This window comes from Xenopus tropicalis, chromosome 7 (genome assembly GCF_000004195.4).
Source record: "Xenopus tropicalis strain Nigerian chromosome 7, UCB_Xtro_10.0, whole genome shotgun sequence".
Taxonomy (NCBI): domain Eukaryota; kingdom Metazoa; phylum Chordata; class Amphibia; order Anura; family Pipidae; genus Xenopus; species Xenopus tropicalis.
This window is the reverse complement of record NC_030683.2, coordinates 103,288,074-103,300,393: the sequence shown is the minus strand read 5'-3', so window position 1 is coordinate 103,300,393 and position 12,320 is coordinate 103,288,074. Positions and strand designations below refer to the sequence as shown.

The 12,320-nt window shown below is 37.8% G+C and overlaps 1 protein-coding gene across 1 annotated transcript; it reads left to right on the top strand.

The window, feature by feature from the left end:
• Positions 1–1,084: 1,084 nt before the first annotated feature.
• On the top strand, positions 1,085–8,302 carry LOC108648107 (extracellular calcium-sensing receptor). The gene is made up of 5 exons (XM_018095707.2): positions 1,085–1,342; positions 2,556–3,353; positions 4,227–4,448; positions 6,607–6,730; positions 7,377–8,302. Exons 1-5 carry the CDS (start codon positions 1,085–1,087, stop codon positions 8,300–8,302), a joined length of 2,328 nt encoding a protein of 775 aa, XP_017951196.2.
• Positions 8,303–12,320: the final 4,018 nt, after the last annotated feature.

The following is a 12,320-nucleotide window of genomic DNA, read 5'->3' as shown; positions in this document are numbered from 1 at the left end:
CCCTTACCCGGAGAAACCAAAGTAAATCTATAATTATATAACCATACCATATTATACTCAATAGAAATGTACATTGTTGCTCTAATACAATATTTAAATAGAACAATATTTTTATTTTGTGCTTACTATATGTAAATATACATATGGCATCCCTGCCCCTGAGAGCTTACCATCTATGTTGTGATGTTAAATGGGATTACTCCATATGCAAAGGATCCATCAGTACCGACACTCCGTGCCTGTATTCATGTAATTATTGCATTTGCTGTGCTATTGTACAATGATGGATTAATTATCACTGTAATGAATTTCAATGATTCTTTGTATTACAGTAGATTGCACTGTATTCACTGGCTGCTGATACTGAGCTGGGCTATTTACATGAGCAATGGGGATTCAGGCTGCAAGTTACCCTCAGAAAATCTGCAATTTTATGAAAAAGATGGAGACATTATTTTTGGAGCTCTCATCCCTGTGCATCTTGAACCAAGCAACATTAAAGTCAATTTCACTACAAAGCCCTCAATGGGGAAATGTAACAAGTAAGGCTGTTTTCTGATACTGATACTCTCATATGGTAAATGCATTAGCAACGGGGAGATGACACTGTATAATATTTATTTTGGTTTTGGAATTTCAGAATTTTGGTAGTTGCAAAACGGATCAAACTGCTGAGAATTTTCCCCTAATTTGATAGAGGTATGGGATCCCTTATCCAGAAACCCATTTTCCAGAAAGCTCCTGGAAGCTACAGGAAGGCCATCTCCCAGAGCGGCCATTTTCCCTTTTCTCTGTAATAATAAAACAGTAGCTTGTACTTAATGGTAACTAAGATACACAAATCCATATTGGTGACAAAACAATTAGGATTATTTGAAGTTTGAATTGATGTTTAGCAGATTTAAAGCAGGGAGATCCAAATTATGGAAAAATCTTTTCAGAAAACCCCAGGTCCCAAGCATTATGGATAATAGATCCTATACCTGTATACCAAATCTGCCGTTAGATGTTTCACAGTCCATGTTGCACCTGATTTTGTGTTCTTTTTAGGCTGTCTGTATTCTGTTATCTACATGTACTCGCCATGGTCTTTGCTATTAATGAGATCAATGAGAACCCAGAACTTCTGCCAAACATCACACTGGGCTTCCGTATATACGACTCCTGCTTTAGTGAGATGCAGGCTGTTGATGGAGCGCTACAGCTTCTGTCTGGGACTGAAAAGGCAATTCCAAACTATATTTGCCAGACAGAATCCAAGATGGTGGGATTAATAGGAGATCTTCAGTCTTCCAATTCAGTTGCAGTCGCAAGAATTTTGGGACTGTATCATTTTCCTCAGGTATGTCAAATCATAAAAAAGGGTTCATCAAATATAACAGTAATATTGATCAATGCAGAAAAATGTTCTATTCCAAGCACTTTCAATACAAACGCAATGGTAGTCTGGAAGGGAAAACCATTATGGCTTTAAAAGTGTGGGGACCCTGTGTGTAGTCATACTAAATATACTGCTGTAGTGCACTGATACCAAATAGTCACAATTAAATGCTGGATTCAAAAATGTATTTATGTTTTACCACAGTTTATGCTGTATCATTAACCCTTCATTAGCCTCAAAGCGTCACAGAAACATGGGATTAAATTAAAATATTATTTTAATGTATTGTTTTATTAATGTATCTATTTGTTTATCCGTTACTTATTGGGCATTCCGTGCATTTATATATTAAACACAGAACACAATTGATATGTTGTGAGTATATATATAGATATATATAGGTATGGGAGAATTTATCCAGAAAGCTATGAATTACAGGAAGGCCATTATCTGTTAAGTTTATTTTAAGATAATAATCCAAATTAAGTAGAAAAAAGGTAAAAATTGGGGATATTTTTTGCATGCTATTGGAAATGTATCATATTACAAATCTATGGGAAATAACTGCACTTCAGTAAAACTTAAAGGGGTTTTTCATCTGGTTTCTAGGGTCCAAATTAACCCAGCAAGCAGGAAGAGGTTTGAAAGAGAGACAGGAATATGTATACAGGAGGGCCTAAATACAACGATAAGTAGTAAAACTAACAATAGCAATTAAATTGTAGCCTCACAGAGCAATAGCTTTTTGCCGGGGTCAGTGACCCCCATGTAAAATTTGGAAAGAGTAAAAAGAGTAAAAAAGACAGAGTGAAAGAGTGAAGAGAAAGGTAAATAATTAAAAAAACTACAGTATAACAAATAAAAAATGAAGACCATTTGAAAAGTTGCTAAGAATAGGTAACTCTGTAACATACTAATCACTAATCTGAAGGTGAAGCGCTCATTTAATTAAAACTACTAGGGTACAATGATAAAATCAGAAGCATTTGCTAACAATTTGAATGGTTTTTAATGGTAATAGAATGTGTAGAGAAGGAAAAACTCTATTGACCTTTGACAAATCTGTCCCCAAGTAATTTTTTCTAACTGTACATTATTATATTAATAGCATGCATTTTTTGACAAACAATGTAAATTCTTTAATATCATTAAAGTAAACAAATTGCTTTTTCAGATAAGCTATGGGTCAGCATTGGCCTATCTAAGTGATAAAATCAGTTATCCTTCTTTTCTGCGCACTGTTATAAATGATAAGATACATGCTTTTTATTTCAATATGCTGATGATCCATTTTAACTGGACCTGGATAGGAATTCTGGCTGCTGATAATGATTTTGACCTCTATGACAGTGAGTTCTTGCGCAGAGACATTGAGGCAGCTGGGATTTGTGTGGCCTTTTTCATGCGGATATCTGCCCAACACACCAGAGATCAGACACTCTCCATTCTCCAAGTCATCAAAAGATCATCAGCCACAGTTGTGGTACTTTATTGCTCTTTGCCGGAACTGATCCCCTTTATGAAAGTAGCAACTGAAGAAAATATAACTGGAAAGGTCTGGTTTGCCAGTGGCAGTGCTATCACTTCTCCTATATTTTCCTATAAAGAGTACTGGAGAACACTAAATGGTACTATTGGGCAAAAACTACCTTTAACAATAATCCCTGGATTTGGAGAATTTCTTTATAGCATTCACCCATCTTTGTATCCAAATGATATTTTCATGAAATCATTTTGGGAAGCAAGTTTTGGTTGTTTGTGGCACAATGAAACACCAGTCAATGGAACCACCTATTGCACAGGGCAGGAAAATCTTAAAACTCTAGAACACCAAGGATATAATGAAGCAGCCTCTGTGTTTGCCATCCTTGTCTATAATGCAGTTTATACACTGGCCCACGGGATCCACAATATGATTTCCTGCAGACCTCAATCCCCATGTCTAACCATAAGCAGACTGGACCCATGGAAGGTAAGAAAAAATATAAATATGATGTAGCAGGAATGTATATATTCTAGTTTCAGCACCCTCATTGGAACACATCTGTACAGTCAGTAAGGATGTGGTAAAATTATATTTCTATAAAGCATGTGCCTCCAGGTGAAAAAAGGAGATTTTGGGATTTACATTTAAATTTTGAGCTGGGGATGGGAGAGTGGGAAAGTTTTGGGTGCTGCAGATCCTCTATGGGAGTGCTAAGCAATTCCTCATATAAAAGAAAGTGTCAGGTGACCACCCAGAATGCCCCATAACTAGTGATAAACAATACATTTAGGTTAATAAACAAGTTCAATTTGTTTCAGTTGCATCAAAGTCCAGTGGTCCTGGTTATTCATTTAATGTGACGGGTGGCACAATTGCTGGGAGTTATTTCATAGTAGTTGGAGTCAGAGGCCTACTCATGATAGCAGCACACAGCCCTCCACACACACTCTCAATCTGCCATAAACTAACACCTAAGGGTGCGCTACATAAATATGCTTGTGCTATATAAGTATGCATGTATAATAATAATCAGTACTTAACAGCCTCACCTCTATAGATGCAACAGTGTTTCTAATTGTTTTTTAGCTAAAGACCCACCATGCATGTACATGGGAAAAACAAGGTGGATCTTCACTTGGTCTGTAGAATCATTCACTAATGCACACTGTATACTAATAGCTTAATCAGTTTTGTAACTGTTTGTCTTGCTTGATGCTTTGTTAATAGCCGCTTACTAATTTATTAGAAAATATTCATATTGAATCACCAACTTTGTATTTGGGCAATTATAGCACATAATTGTACAGTAATGGGTTCCTAGTAACATTCCTTTTACATTTATTGCCTGGTTGTTTTTAGATTTTGCAGTATGTAAAGCAAGTGAGGGTAAGAAACACAGCTGGCCAAGAGTTGTTCTTTGATGAGAACGGGGACGTGAATTCTTACCATGAGTATGTGAATTGGCAAGCCCTTCCCAATGGTGAAACCCAATATGTCAATTTTGCAACATTAAAAGAATTTCCAGAGAGTCATATTGTTCTCAGTAACAACACAATATTCTGGAGTGGAGGTTACACAGAGGTGAGTGCAAATAATAGTGTATAATCCTTTGTGGGACAATAAACTGGATCTGGATTATACATCAGTCATAAGACTCCCCCATATTGGGTCCTACCAGTGCTGCAGATATTCACAGACAGGACCATCCAATACTAGCCACACCATTTCCGGGTCCAGAAGGCACCAGCTGCTTATCTCGGTATGGGCTCATGAAGGCATATGGATTGAGTAGATCAGTAAAAGGACAAATTGCATGTGCAGCAAGGGTGTCACACATAATAACAACCAAGTATTCCCCTTACTATTTCAAATATAAATAAGTGCAAATTTCAGTGTATGCTCCTCACTTCAGATACCTCGTGTCCCTACAGTTCAATGGACTAATTTATTGAACTGTATTCCCCTTACTCTGCACTACGGCTTCTTCTGAACCTCGGCCTTTACCTTAAGCAGCTGTAACTTTCTGGTCTTGCTGTTATAACTTTTTGGGTTAGAGCATATCTATTGCTTTTCAAATATCAACCTGTGCATTTAGAAAAAACTGTAGCATTGACACTGATCAGGGCTTTGGGGTATGGAATTACTTTATTTTGTTGACTAAAAAATAGGCCAACATTATACCATAATGATATACTGTGCAGCATAATTTTTATATCCCTAAACCCAGTACTTTATTGTATATTACAATACCCTCCTTGTACCTTGTTTTGCCCTTCTTTGGACAAAACTGTCTATCATGACTGTATTCGCAATTAAGTTTAGAAAACACAAAGATTTTAGACTTATAATATTTATCATATTGTAGGGGATTGGTAAAATGGTTGCCCCTTTTACCTGGCAGTTCCCATAACTTAGACTCCTACGGAGGTCATTATCCTAGAAGGGAAGTAAGTTCCTATTTCCTAGATCAAAGCATGACCACTGTAGCTCACTAGTTTGGCCACTACATGGCTAAAATATATAAGGTAAGAGCAGCTATGTGCTCTAGGTCCATTTTGTGTAGATGCCCACCTGAGCAGGCAAGTGGAACTACAGTTAAACCTAGGCCTATGTTTAGGTCTTGTAGGGAACTGGTAAATTATGCCTTTTTCCACTCTGTAGTCCCCTAGTTATCTGGGCAGCTATAAAGGGTCCTTAATGTAATCGGAATAAGTCCCTGTTCCTTGGTCATAGCATGACCTTTTGCAGTAACACAGTTTTGCCCATTTCTTGAGAGATACAACCCATAACTGCCTGGCCTCCACATTAAGCGAGGGTTCACACCTGAGGGATTGGGTCCCAGTCCGTGTGATATATGGTGTGTTGTGTGGTAAACAGAAGGGCAATACCATAAGCTTACAGTCTCAATAGTTCAGCATATCATCTGTAATAGGTCACACTAGGTGAGATAGACAGGGCTAACTAGCTGAGCAGCTCTTGGCTTCAACAAGGATTGTCAGTGAGATTAGATAACCTGGGTTAGTAGGGATTTAGGGAACAAGTGTACAGACTCAGGGCTAGATAGAAATTGCCTGGGTTCAACTTAGTTGGACAAATATGGGGTTAACCAGTTGTTCTTATGTTGCTACATATTGTGCTAATTGGCCCTGCAGAGTCTATACCTTATCTGTGCTATGAGTGAATCCTGCATTATTGCTTGCTATTACTCCTATGTGGATTGAGTTAAATAAATCAGTTCCTGGTTAAGTCACAACTCTCTTTGTGAGCATTACGATTACAGAACACCCTGGTCACCACAAAAGGTGAGGGAATCAGTCTTATGCCAGAAAATTTTTTGGTGTAGCTTACGGTTGTGTAAGTACCAAATTACTAGTACTGCACTAGCAATGTGCCCCCCAGGACCCGCTCTGACGTGGAGGAGCTAAGCACAGAGTGGGTAAGGGGGGAGGCATTGGGCCTGCTGCCTCAGGAGGCAGGTGTGAAAGATTTGATATACATTCTAATATACTCATGTTGTATTAACACATGGAGGGGCCCCTTCTTTCTTTGTGCCTTATGGTTTTTATGAGTTAGGGTTTGATTTTAATGGTTGATTGCTTTGCCTTTGTGTTAATAAAAATGTTCCTTTTTAATTATTTTGATTTGGATATTCTCTATTGGCTACACAGGGTTTTAGTCCTAATTAGGGTCAGTTTGTAAAAATATATATAACAGTATTATAATGTACATTGTACATTAGGCACCAGAATCCATATGCAGTGAGAGCTGCCCCCCAGGATACAGAAAGGCCCCACAGAAGGGACAGCCTGCCTGCTGCTTCGACTGTATCTTGTGCTCAGAAGATGAGTTCAGCAATCAAACCGGTAAGTACAATAAAATACCTCACTCACGGTTTTTCATCAGTTTATGAAAAATGATGTGTCAACAAAACAAACATTTTTACCGAGATGTAATTGTTAAAGAGTTTAGGGTCCCTGACAGATAATAAATTACCACATCAGACAGGTGCAGGGGTGTCACAGCATAGTGCTGAAGTTGGGGACACTGCTCCATCCCTCTCCATACCCACAATGCAGTGAGAGTACCCCATGCAAAAGGCATCTGACTGGAAATGATTCCTGCTGGAGCGAGCAGAGAAAAGGAGACCTATTAAGGTTAATTAATCATTTCTTGTGAAAAAATTATAATTTTAATTTTTTTTAAAATGGTTTCCTCTGATTCCTCTTTATCATAAAGGAGCAAAAGGCTTCTTTCACATATTTATGTTTTGCAGGACATAACCCTAAGGTTATACAGAAGGTAGATAATTTTCACTACCTTGTTATGATTCAGAGAGAATGTCTTCTTTGTACCTTTAATGCATAATATTGTCAAAAAAAGCATGCATGTATATCAGCAGAGGTATTATTTTTCTTAGATACCTATTAAATTGCAACATTGTTCTCTTTATGGAATACTGTAGTGGTATTGTTTTTATTGCTCATATTCAGTTTTATTTTGCTTTAATAGATTCCACAAGCTGTATGAAATGCCCTGAAGACATGTGGGCAAATGACAAACACAATGGCTGCTGGATGAAGAGCTTGGAATTTCTGTCATTCAGAGAAACCTTAGGGGGCACATTAACTACTATTTCTGTTCTAGGATCTCTCTTTCCTCTCAGCATCCTGGCAGTTTTTATAAAAAATGCAGAAACACCAGTTGTGAAAGCAAATAACCGGAATCTCAGTTACATTCTCCTCCTTTCCCTGTGTTTCTGCTATCTCTGTGCTTTAATGTTCATTGGCCGTCCCATTACTATAAACTGTATTCTCAGGCAATTTATATTTGGGATCAGTTTTGTGATGTGCATTTCATGTGTGTTGGGAAAGACAATGATGGTGGTGATCGCCTTCAACCTCACCCAGCCAAGGAGCAGCAGGAGAATGTGGTTGAATTCTCGAGTAACGAACACCCTGGTGCTTGTGTGCACAGCTATACAAGTGATTATATGTGCTGGGTGGCTTGCACACTCTCCCCCTTTTCAATACACTGACAATAAATCTAAGATGGGCACCATTATTGTGGAATGTAACAAGGGATCACCAATTGCTTATTCATGCACAATGGGATATATGGGGGTTTTAGCTTCTTTGTGTTTTGCCATAGCTTATTTGTCAAGAAAGTTGCCGGGCAGTTTCAATGAGGCCAAACTGATCACCTTTAGTATGCTGATATTTGGAGCTGTTTGGATCTCCTTCATCCCAGCCTACCTCAGCACCACAGGGAAGTACATGGTGGCAGTGGAGATATTTGCCATGTTATCTTCAAGCAGTGGATTAGTAACATGTATATTTTTACCCAAGGTTTATGTTATTATTCTAAAACCAGAGATGAATAAAAAGGACAGAAAAATGACTAGGAACAGTTACATACACACTGAAATAACCCATTAAGGCCTATGAGACACGAATGTGTGATGATCATCTTCTTCATTAAGACCATAGGGGAATGGATCAATCAGTTCTGTGTTACAGCTTATCAGATATTTGCAACAGTTATTGGGTTAATAATTAGGCCAAACTTATGTCCCAGTATTCTCCAGCAATTTGGTCTATGTGCCTTATAATTTTCAAGTCATTTTGTCAAGATCTAAAAAAAAAATCTGTCTTGTACAAGTAAACAATGAGATATAAAAAATAAAGACCAAAGAGACATCCTTCTTACCAGTCTTTTTATGTTTTGCATCTAATAAGAAACAGTGAAGTAGAACAATTTGTATTACTAGCTTTATGTAGCATCATGAACTCTAAGGGGCATATTTATCAAAATGTGAGATTTATGACAAAATTACTTAACTAATTTCTATTCATTCCTATGGGACTTTTGGAAGCGCAATGATGCTGACAACAATATGAAAATGTTGTGGTATTTGTGTGACTGTGAATATTCTGATAAATGACTGACATTCATGGAAATGAGTTTAGTCATGGTTTCAAAAAACTCTAAAACCACAAAAATCAGAATGTTAATAAAACACAGCTAACTGGAGCTCTGTATTCCTCAGTGTCTGCAGTAGAACGAAGAGTGGGAATGTTTCACTGTAGAAATGGTGACTTCATCTTTATAGCAAAAACGTGCATTGAGGTTGCGACCACAAAATACATATAGACAACAAGAGTTCCTCTGCACTCACCCATTATCAATATATATAGGACATTAACATAATCTGTGCATTAAGCTACCAAGAAATGCCCTCCCCTTTAAGCAAAGCATGGATTGTTTGTCCATATATTTATGTCAATATACTTTAAGATGGTCAACTACATCAAATTCATCCCCAAGCAGTGGCAAGATCCATGTTGTAACTACCACCCTTCCGCCGCAAGAAAGTTTTTAAATTTGGCTCCCATACGGAGCAGTGGGGACCTCTCCCCACTGCTCCGTATGGGAGTTTAAAGAAGCGTTTGCGCATGCGCATGGGGTCGCGTTCTCTCATGCACACTGGGGGCCGCGTTCGCACATGCGCAGAGGGGGATAGCCACAGGGGCGGCCTCGGGGTGCCTCACAGAGAAATCCAGCCCTGCAGGTGATCCCAGTGGAACCAAAAAAAGGGCAACCATATGGGGTTTTTAACCTTGAAAGCAAGGAAGTTGCAGGTCAAACTCAGTCCCTTTGTTAAATGTATATTGAAGCAGTGCTTGTCCCATGCTTGTGTTTCTGGTACAAAGCAGTCCCTTGCTCTTTTTTCACATCAGGACAGAGACATGCCCCCTGGCTGTGTAGTTTAACAGAAGCTGTGAGCAGTGCTGATGTCAGAGTATAAGAAGAAAAAGCAAAATAGGAAGGCTTCTAATTAAAAAAGGTAAATAATTTTTAATGAGTTTATACTGCAGATTTATTTCATTTGGTCGAAATAACATGCACAAAGATTATGATTTTTACCTTTACATTACCTTTAACTTAGCAGAAGGCCAGTGGGCCAGTTGCATTAGTATAAACTCTTTGACAGCTGGTAAAATAAAACTCAGCCTGGAATAGAAAAGGAAATGCAATTTCTGCACTCCATGTATATCCTGTTCATGTTTGGTTTTTCCCTCCACCTGTGTCCCTTCTCTAATCCTTGTTTGGTTTTCTCTTCCTCCATTATACTGTACCCTTTGCACCCTGCCTGACACACCCTGAGCACTTCTACATCCGCTTTCTCAAGTTCAGAGTTGTCTGGTGTAGTTCAATGATGTGTTCTTTTCACACCTTTTTGCACTGAGGTCTACACGCGCTGAAGTTTTCTGCACATCCCGTCACTAGTGCTCCGTATGTGAGCAAATTTTACGTGCAGATGTGCGGCATGTTGCCCCTAAATTTAAGCAGCTTTTTTTGTTTGAAATGCTTTTTCTTTATATAAACAATATGGTTTAACTGTCTCTGCCTAGCCCCATCCTTGCACCTACATATACACTAAATTATGTAAACCCAAGCAGAAAATAGAAAAAGTTAGGAGATTCCAGTCGAACACAGACTATGATCATAGCACTTATAGCAATAAGATAATAAGATAACTAATTCTGCACAATAAGCACTTCATGCAGGCTTGTCATTATCTGGACCCTAAGGATAAAGATAATGATACAACATTTAATTCTCAGTAATAGCTTGGATGTGGCACAATTATCGCAACTACATATTAGGGAATTTTTGAAGTTTATATAAGTTGCCACTTTCTTGTCACCACAGACTCTGCAGGACTCTCCCATGCAACATGCCTCTCTGGTAATACAATTAGCAGCATTTACTGGGCATTTTAATATCTGTCTAAAAGTGAGTGACTTAGACTATTGCCATAGACTTCCATAGACTATTGGCCATCAAAGAGCTTTAGTGATTCTTAACCTTTTTTGTAGAGGAACAATATATAATTGGGGAGTCGACTCTGTGGGCATCATAGGGACCCACTCTAAACATCATAGGGCCAATTTTTTAGATCCCAATCAATCCCTATCAATAGATTAAGAACCCCTTCTTTACTTGATAAGCTTCGGGGTTATTGATCCTGAATCCATGGGAAGATACGTAGACTTTAGTGGCATACATTTCTGACTGGCTGACTACTACATTTGCCATATGTCTGAAAAGATCATGGTGTTATCACTGTAAGACAGAAAAATACAAATTTTATCATGTTGTGTAAGCATGTCAGTCATTATTGGAATTTATTCCCAAAATTTAGATTTAATAATACTGATATGGGAAACCCCTTTGAATAATGGGACAGTCATCTCCCATAGACTTTATTTTAATAAAATAATTCTAATAAAACAGTCCATTTTAGCTAAGAAATAATGAATCATTATTGGACGCAAAACAAACCTATTTGGTTTATCTAGGGGCAGACTTGCTAAAACTCTAACATTTTTTATTTTAAAATTTGAATGAACTCGTTTCCATGAATGTCTTACATTTACTAAAAGTGTCACCAGGAAACTGCAAGCGTTCTGGATAACAGATCCTACATCTGTATTTACATGATATAATGATATTTGCAATGTTCTTGTATCTATTCTGGTGAATATAATATCAGTATACTATTGCTTGTAATGACTCCTCTTGTGATGACTGCTTTCCAGTAAATGCCACTGGCTGAACTTGCTGCTACTACTAAACTGGGCTGTGTACATTAATAAAAGTGACTCCGGCTGCAAGCTGCCATCAGAACATCTGCAGGTTTATGAAAAAGATGGAGACATAATATTTGGAGGCCTCATCCCTGTGCATCTAGAACCAAGCAACATCAAAGCAGATTTCACTACAAAGCCCTCTCGCGGGAGATGTAACACGTAAGGCTACTTTATGATGTTGAGGCTTTAATAGAACAAACAGCATTGGTTACAGTGTGATGTTTTAGATCCTGATATACAGAAAGCTGAATGATCCCCTTGCAGATCATTCATTACTATCGACATATGCTAAATTACAAGGAGAAGCAATAACCAAAGAAATGTAGCATTGAAATGTGGGAAATAACTATGGGATGGGTATCCTACAAACCAAAGTTTTTGTTTTTTTAATTAAGTTTTAGTTAATTAAGTAACTTTTTCATTAGCATTTATTATTGATTTTTAAAAGGTTTTTTAATTCTCTTAATTTAATCTCTTCTTGTTTCTAGCTTGATTTGTGTTTTATGGGGGGTTAAAGACCCAGGCAAGCAAAGAACAAGTTCTGAGGATTACATTTTATTGTTCTTATTTTCTGTTGCTTATGTTTCTTCTTAGGCCATTTCCAATTCATTGTCTTTTCTGACTTCCCCTGCAGTTGCCTGGTTGTAACAGTATTTATCACCCTAGCATCCAGATAACAATCAAAATTCCAAGCCTGAGAGTTGCAGAACAAATGTACATATATTAATGTACATATACAAAAAAGAAGGTTATTTGCAAGCTGCTGCCTACATCATACAAGGATTTTAAGGGGGCTTTT

Bases quoted from the DNA above. Each gene is read 5' to 3' on its own strand.
- LOC108648107 (XM_018095707.2), top strand. From the start codon at position 1,085: ATGGTCTTTGCTATTAATGAGATCAATGAGAACCCAGAACTTCTGCCA. The intron at 3,354-4,226 runs GTAAGAAAAAAT...GGTTGTTTTTAG, and splicing joins GCAGACTGGACCCATGGAAG to ATTTTGCAGTATGTAAAGCA. The intron at 4,449-6,606 runs GTGAGTGCAAAT...ATTGTACATTAG, and splicing joins GGAGTGGAGGTTACACAGAG to GCACCAGAATCCATATGCAG.